Source organism: Schistocerca serialis, chromosome 6 (genome assembly GCF_023864345.2).
Source record: "Schistocerca serialis cubense isolate TAMUIC-IGC-003099 chromosome 6, iqSchSeri2.2, whole genome shotgun sequence".
Taxonomy (NCBI): Eukaryota; Metazoa; Arthropoda; class Insecta; order Orthoptera; family Acrididae; genus Schistocerca; species Schistocerca serialis.
This window is the reverse complement of record NC_064643.1, coordinates 315,523,394-315,539,993: the sequence shown is the minus strand read 5'-3', so window position 1 is coordinate 315,539,993 and position 16,600 is coordinate 315,523,394. Positions and strand designations below refer to the sequence as shown.

Here is a 16,600-nt window from a genome sequence, read left to right as displayed (position 1 = left end):
TATTATCTGCAGTCAGATGCTTTAGGAGATGCTTGAACACAACCTTTTCAACTATTTTTGGGAAAGCCAGCAAAAGTGAACTTGGTCGTTAGTTTAATGGATCTCTTTATCCCCCTTCTTGTAAAGAAGCTTAACTTCAGCGAATTTTAGCCAGTCTGGAAATGTTCTGCTGATAAGAGATTGATTACACAACTAACTTAGGATAGAACTCAACTCGTATGAGCACTTTTTGATTAACTTTGTTGATATGTTATCATAACCACTAGAATACTTAGATTTTAAGAATTTTATGTTGGATGCTACTTCTTTGGGAGATGTGAGTGTCATTTCCATTTCACTGAAGTTACTTTTAACGACTGGTCTCAGATATTCCAGGTTTGCAACACTACATGCACTTGTTGCCAAAGTCTCATTTATTTTTAGAGCTATCTGTTCCTCTTCCTTTTTGGCCTCACTGGTCTCTGTCTTCACTATATCCCACACAGTTTTTGTTTCATTGCTCAATGTAATTATCTGCTGCTTCAATTTTTGGGGTACTTGCTTCAATATTTTGCAGTATTCTTTGTAATGCATTACAATTCTAACATCAGAGCTGTTCCTAGATAGTAGATACAGTCTCCTTTTTGTCCCAAATGATACTGTTATTCCTTGTGTAACCCATGGTTTATTTTTTGACATATGTGTGATTTGAGTTACCTTTAGGGGAAAACAATTTCCGAAAGTCGAGGTAACTTTGTTAATGATTGCTTTGTATTTTCCAGGTGAGTCAGAAGTATTGTAAACATCTATCCAGTTCATGTCTTTGAGCAATTTCCTGAATTTTTCAGTTTTTGATGTATTTATTACCCTCCTGTAATCATATTTAATAGATTTTTTATCCTGACAAGTTTCAACATTTAATGCAAGATGCTGCATGTTGTGATCAGATAGCGCATTTACCAATGGTTTTGTGTTATGACTTTTTTCCCTTGATTTGTTTACTTAGATATTATCAATAGCAGTCTCAGAGCATTTACATATCCTAGTTGCAAAGTTCACAATAGGAACTAAATTGAATGATAGTGTTACTGCAATAATTGTTCGCTGTCAGAGCTTTTAAATAAATCCACATTAAAATCACCAACAACCACTATTTCCTTGTTTTTTTTTTTCTGTGAGATGGGACAACAGAGCTTCCAGATTTTTTATAAAGAGATTAAAATTTCCTGAAGTTGATCTGTATATACCTATTATTATAAAGGACTTATCATGAAATACTTCTTCTGTTGCACAACCTTCTAAGTGCTGCTCTGAGCAAAAGTTATTAATGTCAATATTCTTGAAATCAAAACAGTTTCTGATAATTATGGCAACTCCTCCTTTCTCCATATTTTCTCTACAGAAGTAAGAATCTAACTTGAATCCTGCAACATTTAACATATCTATACCAGTGGTCACATGATGTTCAGAGAGGCAGTTTATATCAGCTAGTTTGCTCAACTCTAATTCTTCAACACAAATAAGCAGGTCATTAAGCTTACCCATTAGTCCTCGAACATTCTGATGCAAGAATAACTGATTTTGTGCACTGGCTGAATTACAACTGGATGAACCTAATTTTCCTGCCAATTTTTGAGCATCTCTAGTTTCAGTCAGAGGCTGTCTGCATGAATTGCGTGCATTAAAATTTGCTTTCTGGCTGCCTGTTTTATCAATGTGAATGTCATTTTCAGCCTGTATCCAAACATCTTTTGTTTCTGCCCTCCCTACCCTGAAAAAACTGCTGTTCTGTCACTTGCAACCACTGGTATTTTACCACTTATGACAGTGTCCCCCATAGGTTATTTGATATTAGCTCGACAGTTTTCCCTTCCCTTTCCTGTTGAGGAGAAGGCCACACCCAGTATTGTCCCACCTGCTGATAGAGTCAACAGGAACCACTCCGACATGAGACCCCATATCTGATCCAAGCAGCTGTTCCACCTCTAAATTAACTCTACTGACAGAAGAGTTTTATTGAGGCTGGCCATGGTGCCTCAGAACAGACAAAAGTCCAACACCAACATGTCTTGTTGCTGAAGCTATCTTTACCAGGTCACTCTCAACTGAATATTTAGGGTTCCTATCTATGCTGTTGCCCACCCCACCTACTATTACCACATTGTCTTCCTCTGTGAAGTCTTTGCAAAGTGAACACACACCCTCTATTACCTGACCCAGACTTGCACTAGGCTTAAAAAAACTTGTGACCTGGTAACCTGACCCTTGCTCATGCTGTAGTTGGCCAACGCCTCTACCATGTGAACTAGCTAACAACAAAACTTTCTTCTTTTTCACAACTTTTCCCGACTTCTTAATTTTTGAAGACTTTTTGAAATTTTGTTGTGTCCTGTCTACCCCTAAATCTACTTGTGGCTGATCAGTTTCCAACTGTGACAACAGATCCACATTGACAGCAAAACTGTCTGAGAAAATCCTATTCCTACTTCTTCTATGACCTGTTGTCACTTTCCACCACCATTTCCCTTCTGCTCCCTCAAACTTTCCAGATCTTGTTTTGCTTTATCTAGTTCCACCTGAAGGGCAGGAATATTCTCCTCCTGTTCCACTATCTTCATAAAGTATCAAATAAAATTTATGAATTGGTTGAAGATTTCTTATAGAGAGGACACAGCATGTTATTGTGGATGGAGATCATTGACAGCAGTAGAACTAACTCCAGGTGTGACCCAGGCAACTGTGTTGGGCCATTGCTACTTATGTTATCTGTTTGTTCTGCAGATGATCCAGTTATTTGTACTGAAGTACTCTCTGGGAAGGGAAAAAACAGCTCAGATATCCATCCATATGTTGACAAGATTTCAAAGTGGTGTAAATATTGGCAACTATGTAAAATCATACATCTCACAAAATATAGAAAAGTAGCAGCCTATGACTACAATATCAATGAGCCACAGCCAAAATTATTCAACTTATACAAACACCTGGGTGTTTCAATTTGTATCAGTATGACAGAGAACAGTTAAATAGACTCAATCATGAGTAAAGCTCTTAGAATGTAGTCCAATTGTGTGTTATGGAGGTACAGGTACCCACTCTTACTTACATCAATGATTGTGAACGCCCATTTTTTGAATTTCAGGAAACTTTCATTGAGTTTTGGAGTAGATCAACTGCAAATTTGATTGCTCTGTCTGTACTGATCTGTTATTTCTGCGACCCATTCCACTATCATATTCATGGCCACGTATCTTTTTTATTATACCATTCACTCATTAGCAACTGAACTACAGACACCTATCTAATAACAGGTGTTATCCGTTTTCACTATCATGATTATGGTGGCATATCATATTGTGAACTCTATGAAACATTGAAACTCTTAGGGAGCCTTTCTGATCCATGATAACCCAACCACTGCCCAGAATTCAAGAAGACTGGTTTGAACTAGATCCAAGTTGCATACATCTAGTTCAATGGTATACCAAATGTGCTGATGGGAATAGGATAAGAAGCTATAGGAGGCCACACAAGTAACCTCATGTACATGGATTTTCCTCAAACCATTATGATACAGTCTGGGAGCTAGGGAGTATTTTGCTAAGGTATAGGTTGCCTGCTTGGTGCTGTAGGCTAACAAATGGATACACATGATTGGACATTAAAAACATGTATTGTTCACTGGTGAGTGATAAAGACAGACATTTCAGGCACTCCATTTCATCCCATGTAAACATCTTTCAAATGAGAATACCTGCACCTCATGCCTCAATGGTGCCCTGTTGGCAGGCTTGTCCCATGTGGTTTTAGATGTACTCAGTCTTCTGTCAGTGAATACCAATGTGTGTGAGACTGCACAGTCCAGTTGACCTTTCTGTGTACTTTGATAATCCAATGGCAGTGTTCCTTCACCCATGTTAGTTTCTGCTCTGTTTGATGTACTATGAGCAGAGTTACACATGTGGGGCAACTACTTCTAGACGTCATAGCCACATAGCCAAGGGGTGATTCTGGACAGTGCAGCTTTTCACCAGTTAGTTGTTGTCTAATACTGAATCATCAGCTCATATTGCTCTATACCCCATCTGCCCACTATTACCATTTGCCATAGTTATTGGGCCGCTGTTATCAACATGTTGCTGAATATGGCAGTTGACAATGGCAGCTACAGGTTTATTAAAAAAGTATTTATGATTCATCGATGACTTGGTGGCAAGTCAAAAGCCTTCTGTCAGCATGATCTCAAAGATGAAGTGTCCCAGGCATGTAGCAGTCATTTTATGGCCATGGCTAAATGTGCTTATACCACAAATTAGGTCTTGAGGGTTGTCTATTATTTCAACAATGACTAAATCATGTTACATGACAAATTATTATATTTGTTATGGTGACAAGACATTCTCTCTCCAGCACAGCAGCTATCTTTTATTAAACTGATTGTTAGTGTAAGTTAGGCCATCTTTCTGTTCTGTACACAAGTGGAGTGTCATAGAAGAGACTGCTTGCTCAATGGTGATAAATGTAAAGGTTCAATGTTTCCCTACGAAAAAAACATTGATACTAGTGACAAAATGAAAACCTATCTAAAATGTAAGGATGAAATTAGGAAACTGATGGAATGACTATTGACTTTGTAATTAACAATCAGTGTGCAGCAAATGGAAATAAACAAGCTTCTAGCACAAAATCATGAACCATGCTACAGCAAAACACATCAAAATCTGTGCAAGAAAACAGGAATCCTGCAGATATGTGGGCTACTGTGACAAACAAAAACAACATTCAGAAAGTGGTAAATTGTGTAAACAGTGTAAATTTTGTGCATGAAAATCCATTTGAATTGCTTTCAGTTGTGTAAATGTTCAGTACAGTGAACAGTTATTGCCCAAAATGCAGAATGGAAAATTACTGTGTTAACAAAGCTGGACAAAAAAATCTTCTCCAGAAAACAACAATAAATCAAAATCAGCTGCAAACATTTTACTATTGATGCACTGGGTGCTGCAGCAGAAAAACAGTGGCAATAAATAATATATAGCAAAACTCCTCCCACAGAGACAATTGCCAAAAAGCTGAAAATTTCCAGCAATAAGTGTAGGTAAAAACAATTTATATACTGACAGCTGAAACTTAGCCACAATACTTCATGGTGGTAGTAACCATAAAATAACGAATATAGTCAAACCAACTGCAAAATTCAATTGTTTGATTCCAAACAGAGAAAAAATTCTGCTGTTGAAGAGCAATGATTTTTATGTCTTTCTTTCAACAACAAATGATTTTGCAAGAAAGAAAACTAAAGACATGCTCCTCTCTTAAGAAAAGGCTTCTTGAAATGAGAAATACAAAATTGATATTTTTCCATTTCATGCTGCTATGACTTATTTGAATGGTCTGTTGTAAACACCAATATGGAAAGTGCAAATAAGAAAGGACAAAGAATATGCATTGGAAATGATACATTTTTGATAAAAGTTCTCTAGAAGAAAGATTCCGCACTGATCAAGATCTTAAGCTGAGTATGTTGAGGACAGACTATGTAATTAAAAAAGGTCATGAATATCATTAATTCAGAACTAAACAAACAAGGAGAAGTTATATGAGCGGTACTTCACAAGAACCAGGACCACTAGGCATGCAAATAAATGTCTCAGATGTCACCTCTCTCATGAATTATTATGCTTCTTTATAACAATTAAATACACCCGCAGCTCCCAATAATGCAGTTTCAATATATGTAAACCAGATGTACATCAGAAAGACCAAAGTTCTCAATAGTCAAGTACAACTAATCAGGTCAGAGGTAGACCTACTGTGACTAGGTTTTGGGAAAATCAGAACACTCCCTCACTCTATATATCTTGTACACCCTGTTCACTGAACTCCATATTGTTTTAGTGCCAGCGAATTATCTGTGAAAAGACTTGTCTCCCTCTAACCTGCTACCCTCTCCTTGCCTTCTGAATCCTTCCCTACCCCCTGCTCACTTCCATCAGCCCATACAACTACTATCAATACTCAATAATCAACCTTGTTGTGCCCATGGGAGTGTCTATTTGGTTGTTTGTGTGAATGTGTGTACTTTTACTAGAAAAAGAGTGAGAGCTCATAAGATAATGTGAATCCTGTTTTCTGTTACGTGTATTGATGTTCCACACATCAGTCCACTATAGGTGAGTGATTGCCTTTTTCTTATGTAATTGTCTACAAACTAGTTTTGAGTGGTGTTCCATTGACTATGCTTCTGATTATAGTTGCAGGATACCTAAGATTTTAAAATCAATAATTAAAATAAGTTTATCACATACCATATATGTCATTTGCAAATATTGCCTACTGATCAGATGATTAAAAACATCAAGTCAGTTGAGTCATCATATGTATGTATTCTGGTTGCTACAGGTTAATTTATTGATTGTCATTTTTTATTTGTAGTTCACTGTTGCTATCTGAGTTTGCATAATGTCATTTTGTCTTTTGGAGATAATGAGTGGAGCTGTGGATGTTAGAAAATGGAATCCCAAGTGGAGAAATTGGAACATTTCATACATATTCTTCTGTTTGAGTTCAGTGGAGGGGTGACAATAGTGGAGGCAGCCAGAAACATTTGCACCCTGTATGGGGATAATGCCAGTGGACAGAGCAAGGCAAGAAAATGGTTTTTTTGTTTTAAATAGGTTTGTTGTGATGCTAGTGACTCTCCACATTCAGAAAGATCTTTGTGGTTTGATGATGATTGTTTAAATGCATTAATCCACAGTGATCCAAGTCAGTGTACTTGAGAGCTGGCAAATTTGATGAACTGTGATCATTGTTGACATTTTCATGCAATGGGGAAGATACAAAAATCGCCCAGTGTATGGAAACTGCATTCTCTAAGCCAAAATCACAAAAATTAGTGGGTGGCCATATGTGCATCTCCGCTTGCTTGTTATCAATTGGCTCATGAACAACACCAACCATTTCTATCCTGTGTCATTACTGGTGTTGAGAAATGTGTCTTTATGCTAACATAAGGGAAAAAAAGGAATGGTTGAGCCCAAACAAAGCTCCAACTCCCCATTTAAAGACTTGTATGCATCCACAAAAGATAATGTTATGCATCGGATGGAAAACGACTGTGTGGTGTACAACAAATTGCTTCCTCGGAGTGTACCCATCACTGCTGACATTTATTGTCCACAACTGAGATGTCTTGCAGACACAGTCCAAGACTAACAACCAGATAATGCCTGCCCACATTCTACTAGACCAACAAAAAAAACGCTATACAGGAGCTGGGTTGGGAGGTCATTCCAGAGCCACCTTATTCGCCTGATCTTGCATCCTCAGATTTTCACCTTTACCACTCTCTATCAAACAATCTTTAAGGAACTTCCTTTCTGGATGAAAATGTGGTCCAAACATGGATCGACGAGTTCTTCACCTCAAAACCATGTGATTTCTACAGTTGTAGAAGTTCCCCCAGCATTGGCAGACTGTTGTAAATAGCGAAGGGGAATATATTATTGATGACTTAAGCCTCTGTTATGTGTATCTGTCGTGTTTATTACACTTAAGGAAACCACTAAAAACTTATGCATCAGCCCAATATTATAGGAGATCTATATAATATATTTAAATCTTAATGTTTCAGGATCTGATGCAATTTTTAATGACACGCAGCCATCCAATTGCCAAAACTTGCATAAATCGCTTACAGAGGACAATGAGATATGGCCAGAGGAAGCATCCTCCTCATCAGGTTGAGGTTGAGGCAATACAGCACAAGACCACAAGAATATTTCATAAAGTATATTTCCCTGATGACAGTGATGAGGTAAGCTGACTTCCATGTTTGAATGAAAACATACCATGCAACATGTTCATTTATTGGAACCTCATATGTAAACATAAAGAATGTTATTAAAAGTGTAATGCTACAGATCTTATCTTATGTAACTTATAATGATATCAAAAATAAAATTCAAACAATGGAAAATCCAGGATCAAATGTAACAATATTATGAAAATCATGGTTGCTACTCACTATATAGCAGAGATGCTGAGTCGCAGATAGCCACAACAAAATGACTGTCACAAAATGAGCTTTCAGCCAACAAGGCCCTTGTCAAAAATAGATGACACACACACACACTCGTGCAAATGCAACTCACTCACACATGACCACAGTCTCCTGCAGCTGAAGCCAGGCTATGAGCAGCAGCAGCAGTGCATGTTGGGAGAAGCAACTGGGTGGAGGTAAGGAGGAGGCTGGGGAAGGGAGTGGGAGGGGTAGCATAGTAGGGATGGGGGATAGTGAAGTGCTGCTGGGGAGCATGCAGGGATGAGGTGGAGAGAGGGTAGGGCAGCTAGGTGCTGTTGGGGGGTTAGATGGAGACAGGGGAGAGAGATTGGTGGGGGGGGGGGGGGGGGAGGGACTTTGTGGAAAAGGAGAGAAGTAAAAAGACTGAGTGTGTTGGTGGAATAGAGAGCTGTGTAGTACTGGACCAGGAAAAGGGAAGGGGCTATATGGGTGAGGACAATGACTGACGAAGGTTGAGGCCAGGAGGGTTTCAGGAACGTAGCAAAATATCCTACATTCTCATAACCCCCCTGGCTTCAACCTTAATTCATTATTGTCCTCATCTGTGTAGCCCTTTCCATTTTCCCATTCCAGTACTACACAGCCCTCTACTCCATTAACGCAAACAGTCTATTTACATCTCTCCTTTTCCACTACCTTCTTCCCCCCCTCCCCTTCCTCTCTTTCCACTGCCCTCTGTCTAGCCTCCCGACTGCACCTAGCTGCCCTACCCTCTCTCCACCTCATCCCTGCACACTCCCCAGGAGTACTTCCCTGTCACCCACCCCTCCCCCTGCCCACTCCAGCCTCCTCTTTATCCCCACCCAGTTGCCTCTCCCATCACACACTGCTGCTGTTGCTGCAGCTGCTCATTATCCAGCTTCAGCTGCCAGAGGCTGTGGTCGTGTGTGTTAGTGTGTGTGTGTGTGTGTGTGTGTGTGTGTGTGTGTGTGTGTGTGTGTGTGAGAGAGAGAGAGAGAGAGAGAGAGGAGAGAGAGAGAGAGAGAGAGAGATCGAGATCTATTTTTGACAAAGGCCTTGTTGGCTGAAAGCTTATTTTGTGACAGTCTTTTTGTTGTGCCTATCTGCGACTCAGCATATCCGCTACAGGCCAAACAGAAAATCCAGTTGCCAATGATGTATGAGGTGCAACTGGAGGCCATAACTTGTCTACAGTAGGCAAAATTTTTAGCATTACCAATAAATTTGTATAAAAGTACACAAAATCATCGTAGCTTCTAGAACAGTTAGTTCCCTTTGTGCATACATTAAGTAGGACCCTCCCACCCTGGAGCATGAGTGACCTTTACTTCATTTTTAACTTCCCCAACCAGCCCCTGTTTCCTCTCTGAGGAAGCAACTAGTTTCAAAATCTAGGATAATTTTCTGTACTTTTATATATGTCTGCTGGCAGTGCTAAACATTTTTCCTTCTGAATGTAAGTACTGGTCATTAATTCTGTCCCATAATTTTATAACAACATGTAATGTGTTACATTTTTAGAAAATATCTATCTTTTTAACATAATGTGGTCACCTTTTTTAATCTGAATAACCTTTATGGAAACATAATAATTCATTTGTCTGAATTCTGTGCTTTCCAAAGTGAAATCTGCCGTAAAAATGCAAAATAGTGCTTAACATGAGAGAAAACATCAAAATGAGCTGTAATTAGCTGTACATTCTGATCATAAAACTATTTTCCTGTTGTCATGTTTGCCAACATTGCTAAACGTCTCCCCAGGAGGATGAGATAATACACAGAGGTGACAAAAGTCATCAGATAGTGATGTGCACATATATGCATATGGCAGTAATATCGTGTACACAGGTTATAAAAGGACAGTGAATTGGTGGAGATGTTGTTTGTACTCAGATGATTTATGTGAAGAGATTACTGACTTGATTATCACCGCACAACGGGAATTAAGAGGCTTTGAATGCAGAATGGTAGTTGAGATACATCCATAGGATGTTCCATTTCGGAACTCATTAGGGAATTCAATATTCTTAGATCCACAGTGTCAAGAGTGTGCTGAGAGTACCAGATTTCAGGCATTACCTCTCGCTGTGATCAGCCTTCACGTAACGACGGAGAGCAGTGGCATTTGCATAGAGTTGTCAGTGCTAATAGACAAGCAACACTGTGTAAAATAACTGCCAAATCAATATGGCAGCAGACAACATCGCTAACAGTGCGACATCGCCTGCAGCACCTCTCCTGAGCTCATGGCCATATTGTTTGCACCCTAGATGATTGGAAAACCATGGCTTAATCAGATGAATTCCAATTTCAGCTGATAAGAACTGATGGCAGGGTTCAAATGTGATGCAAACCCCATGAAGCCAATGACCCAAGTTGTCAACAAGGCACTTTGCTAGCAGTGGTGGCTCCATAATGCTGTGGGCTGTGTTTACATGGAATGGACTGGGGCCTCTTGTCCAAGTAAACCTGTTGGAGACCATTTGCAGCAATTCATTGACTTCAAGTTCCCAACAACAATGGAATTTTTGTGGATGACAATGTGCAATATCAGTGGGCCATAATTGTTTGTGATTGGTTTGAAGAATATTCTGGACAATTTGAGCAAATAATTTGGCCACCAAGACTGCCTGTCATGAATCCCATGGAAAACTTATCAGACATAATTGAGAGTCAATTCTTGCACAAAATCCTTTGCCAGCACCACATTTGCAATTATGGACAGCTGTAGAGGGTGCAGCACAGCTCAGTATATCTGCAGCGAATTCCAACACCTTGATAGTCCATGTCATATCGAGTTGCTGCAGTACACCATGCAAAAGGAGGTCTGACATGATATTAGGAGATATCCTATGACTTTTGTCACCTCATGTAGACTGCAGTGTATTGATCACTTCTCACTGATGAAGATTACATAAACCAGAAGTAGAGTAGCAGTCACCATCCACGCTATTTGGTAGCTCTGTGGGATCTCATCAGTGAGTGGCCCCTGCTGGTAATGGCATAACTGAAGCAGATTGTGAACTCTCTTCCTTAATGGACTGTGGCCACTATCAAGGTTTCTGGAGGTGACTAATTTTTAGTTTTGCTTGCTTATCTAAGGTGTTGTCTTTAAGTGATGAAAGCTGTCTTTTCTAGGCTTTCCAAGTAGATTCAACAACTCGCGCTGAAGACTTCAGTAGAAATGTGGCAGAACGCTTGAAACTCCAATCCTGGGAAGGCTTCAGTCTTTTTGTGAAAGTCTGGGATAAAGTTTTCTCAGTGCCTGAGACTGATTTCTTTTTTGACTTTGTACATGAGCTAACTCAATGGATGAGGAAGGCACGGCCATCGAGAAATGGTATGGCTTATATTATAATTTACTATGTAACTTAAAGTATAATTTCATCTTACTATTCAAAATAAAAACCTATAAGTTCATCTTTTGATAAATAATTAGTAACAAGTGCATCTTCAAACCGCATAATTATTGACAAAAGTCTGTTTTTTGGCATGAAATGTAGCAAGGCCGCCATAGTCATGCACAAAGAAAAGATGAGCCATCACCTTTTGGAACAAAGGCTCATCCTTGCAGAACAGAGAAGAGAGGCATGGAAATACTTTTTAAGAAGACTAAATGACTAAATGACATACACTGCTGGACTTAAAAACACCTGAGATGACCAGACAAAACAGACAATATGTATTTTAAATGCTGAGTGAATTTCCTCTGTAGTCTTCTGTAACAAGCATTTTATCTGATAGCAGTACTCAAATGATATCTCACATGAGATTGTTTGTATGATGATGATGATACAGATTTCTGTGGGTGATTGAGAAAGGAAAATGTATCAGTTTGAGGTAGGAAACCTTGGTCAGGGAATGACTGAGTTGCAAGTTATGAAGAAAATTAAGATATACTATTAATTAACTAACAATCAAAAAGACATATTTTGACAATAATTTTATTTGTGTGTAAAACTTGCACTAAATTTTTAATTCACATTACTTGTCCAAAGAAGCATCCCCCAGCTTCTACTCAGGCATGAGATCTTTGCAAAAAAGTCTGTCGTATCCATTCAACCACTATGGTTCTTGAAACAATATCATAGGCAGTAAGAATTTTTCTTTTTTCTGTCTGAATGGTCATCTTCTTAAAAAAAAAAAAAAAAAAACTTTTCACTTGACTACACCAGAATGAATGTAGTTACATTAGATCAGGTGAACAGACTGGCCAGGCATGAATCAGGACCATCTCATTCTCGTGACACAGGTCTTCATGGGCAAGAGGTGAAAGTGAGCAGGTGCTCCATCATGTTGCAGCTAAATACATATGTGAAGATCTTCCAATCTATAGTGCATTAGTGGAGCTTCCTATCACCAGCTTTTATGATTTGCAGCTTAAAATTGGTCAGGCTTGTCTACTATCTAATGTTAGCATCTATAAACATAATGAATCAGTTTCAGGGGTTCTTGGATACCACTTCCACAGATATTCTACAACACATTGACTTCATAACATTTGACCCTCATGTTTCCAAGCATTTGTGTCTCCCACAGTTGGTGGTATGGCAATGAACATGCTGAACCTGCCAGAGTAGCTGCATGCGGTTGACTCGTACCAACACCAGTTTGCACTATGCCCAGTGAAAACACTTTATGCTGAAGCCATATGGAGATAGGCAGTATCTCTCGCTATTTAATCACAGTACTAGCCACCACCAAGCAGCTACACTGCAGTCTACTGACCCTATTGCTTTGTTGAGTTCATTTCATGCTGTATTGATCTCACTATTATATCTAGGTTTCTCTCTTGGTTGTTGTTCTGGATTGTTCTCACTAGCTCACAATGCCTTGGCTATTCTCACAATGTTTTCGTGTACAAAAGACATACTTTGGTTTTCTCATGCTTTCCATAAAAGTCTGAAATTGTGAACTTCATGACAGTTTTGCTGCATCATATGTTCAGAGTTGTGTGCTTAACCGTTGAAATCATGCAAATCATGGTTCCTAATCTCAAACTCTGACACATATGCCCTTATCCATCTGCCCCTGATATTCTGTATAATATTCACTAAAACAAATTATACTTAGTCCTGAGGAACAACTAAAGTATGAGTAATGTGAGTATAATAGCTTTAACAACCACTATTTAATAAGATTTTTAAAGGTGGACATTTTATATGACTCTGATAACTTAAAAAAAAAAGAAAAAGGAAAAAAAAAAGGTTGTGGTGGACATAAGTGGCTGAATCATTATGACAGTTATGGTTTGGAAAATAAATCATGTTAAAAAACAAAAATACCAAATGTTTTAAGCAATTGAAAACAATGAAGTCCATTTGACACATTTGATAAAACTGGTCCAGAACTTCACTCCAGCAATTTTTTGTGGTGTTTGAACTCTTTTCAAATAGTTATGGTTTTATTGGCTACAGAGCCCATTTTAAAACATTTTGCTGCTGAATTTTGCATTTCAGGCTTTCCTGGAGGTTTTGCCAAAACAGATCAGTCTTAATCTCTTGTGCAAACAGTTCTGCACACATTTTGCACAACTATGCATCATATAACATTCAACAAAGAACACGCATTGATTTATTATGAACACAATTCTGTGTTGCATTCCACTGGTCACTAAACACATCTCTTCCTCTCACTCACTCACAGTGAAGTGCTCAGGACTGAGCATGATGGAGATGCACATATGCAGACATCTGACAGTAACTGATTGATGCATTGAAATCACAGCTTCCAGCATTTTCTGTGATGGGCATTTCTCCCGTTCATTAACAAAAGCCAACTCCACACCAGTCTTATAAATATTTTCTGGGCCAGTTTTATTTTGCCCACCCTGTGTGGCCAAAGAATGTTATTTTTCCACACAAACTGTCATGCACTTGTTCCAATATTCAAAGGACATACCCTGATTTGAAAATTATTTGCCAAAATAGCATATTGACTCGTTGATCTAATTTTAGTTGCTGGTCAATGTATATCCAAAAAAGAGTTGTGTTGGTAACACAGTCTGTGGGATCACCATTAATTTTTAATTTACTTCTTTATAGAGCCTCATTTATGCAGAAGTTCATGCTATTTACTTTCTTTACATGGGAGGATACTTTGTTATTTATTGATCATTCATTTATCACTGTAAATGCTTCATCACCCTTCTCTCTTTATATGGCTATTAACTCAGCAGTGATTATTTTAATGTCATTAGCAAACTGTGCTGCTTTCCATTGTGCGACATGATCTGGGATTCATCAGTGTAAGTTTCTTTTGGAATTCATCAGTGTACGTTAAGAACAATACTGGATTACATTCATTTCCCTCAAGGACATCTGCTGTACATACACTGTCCAGTCGTATTAACGTGACCACCTGCAAAAGTCTGAATATTCATCTTTTGCAGTGCAGACCACTGCGAGAGATACAGCAAGAGAGTCAGTGAGCCTGTGGAAGGTACGAACAGGGATTTGGAACCATGTCAACTCCAGTGCCATGACCAGTTCTATTAGGTTCCTTGATTGAGGATCCATGGCATGAACAGTTCAATCAAAGTGCTATTCTTTATTGGATTTAAATATGAGGAATTTGGTGGAGAGGGGACTATGATAAACACATCCTGGTCCTCTTCGAATCACACACATACACTGCAAGCTGTGTGACACTTTGCATTGCCCTCCTGGTAGATGCCATCATGATGAGAATAAACAAGATATGGTGACCAAGGATAAATGTGTACTAATGTTGATTCATTGTGTCTTCCAGAAAGACAAGATTACTCAGGGAATGCCCTCTGTCCTGGCCACTTCTGATGATTGTTGCAGGGTGTTTGCTTTCAGATTTTTCATGCTGCTCACACCAATGTCCATCTGTCCAGTGGAGAATAAAACACCATTCATCTGAAAAGGCAACCTGTCACCACTCTGTGGATGTCCAGTTGTGATATTGGCATACAATTTCCATCCTTTGTTGCTGATGAACAGCATACAGCATGCATGCACTAACCAGGCACATGCTGCAGAGGCCTATATGCACCAGTGTTTACTGAACAGTGAACAGCAATGAGGAGACACTGTTGGTAGCTCCTTGGTTCATTTGCTCAACAGTTGCATGTCTGTTTGCCCGGACACACCTCAGCAGCCATCATTCACCCCTGTCATCTATGGCGTATGGTGAGTTGCCTTGGTGCCAGTTTCAGATAGCACCATTCTGCCATGCATGGTATAATTTAACAATGACAGTATGCAAACAGTTTACAAACTTGTCCATTTTGGGAATGCTTCCACCCAAGGCTTGAAAGCCAATGATCATGCCCTGCTGGACATTAAATCATTCTTGTTTTCACATTATGTCGAGTGCACTGTTCCTCCTTCCACCCTACATGCTTTATATACCCTCCATTGCTAGTGCTGTCACCTCTTGTCTGTGAGTTGGCTTACTGACATCGAACATAGGAGATAGGCACAGTGATGTGATTGGACCATGTATTTTGATCCAAAAATATGTTTGTGTATACATTTAGATCCATTTGAAGTATCTCTACCCATTGCACTCTGTCATTGTTTTCTAGTTAAGATTGAAGTCATTTATTGAATACCCCCTTTGTTTCCAGTGCATAAAGTTTTTTTTAAATTTTATATTCTATTATTGTTATTATTTTTAAAACACTACTAAGTAATCTATTTGTCAATCAGTTTGCTCAGGTTTGTGGAGATGGGTGCTGTACATGTTGCTGCAGCTGGTTCTTTTAAAATTAGTAACCCATCACCTGAGTTTTATTTTTGATAAGGATTACAGAGAAACAGGTCTGTGATTTTCAACATTTTTTGCATCACTTATTTCACTTTGACATGTTTCAGTTGCTCTCAACAGCAATAAAGTGTTAATGGATCATTTCTCATGTTACATGAGAATGCTTTAAGACTACTTATATAGGTGGATTAGTAATGCTTATGGAGTCCTTCAGCAAATACCCTGGAAGCTCATATAGCTGTCTTTATTAGTATGTCATGCCACTCACTTACTTCTTGAAGAAGGGTACCAGCAGCATTATGTTAGGTACATAGTTTTTCAGTGTCACGCTATGTGTTTCTATGAGTTGTTTTGCAGTTTCATAGTTACTGCTAAAATATTAATTCACATAGTTTACCATATGATACTGCGTGAGGAGTTTGACAGAGCACTGAAAGACCTGAGTCGAAACAAGGCCCCAGGAGTAGACAATATTCCATTAGAACTACTGACGGCCTTGGGAGAGCCAGTCCTGACAAACCTCTACCATCTGGTGAGCAAGCTGTATGAGACAGGCGAAATACCCTCAGACTTCAAGAAGAATATAATAATTCCGATCCCAAAGAAAGCAGGTGCTGACAGATGTGAAAATTACCGAACAATCACTTTAATAAGTCACGGATGCAAAATATTAACGCGTATTCTTTACAGGCGAATGGAAAAAGTAGTAGAAGCCGACCTTGGGGAAGATCAGTTTGGATTCCGTAGAAATGTTGGAACATGTGAGGCAATACTGACCCTACGACTTATCTTAGAAGCTAGATTAAGGAAAGGCAAACCTACGTTTATAGCATTTGT

General features: G+C 38.9%; 1 protein-coding gene across 1 annotated transcript in view; it reads left to right on the top strand.

The window, feature by feature from the left end:
• Positions 1 to 16,600, top strand: part of LOC126484845 (myosin-VIIa-like) — a 406,864-nt gene that overhangs the window by 349,765 nt on the left and 40,499 nt on the right. Inside the window, exons 32-33 of the mRNA XM_050108441.1 lie at positions 7,616 to 7,798; positions 11,165 to 11,366. Of these exons, the coding sequence (XP_049964398.1) occupies positions 7,616 to 7,798; positions 11,165 to 11,366 (385 nt within the window). The remainder of the gene's footprint in view (positions 1 to 7,615; positions 7,799 to 11,164; positions 11,367 to 16,600) is intronic.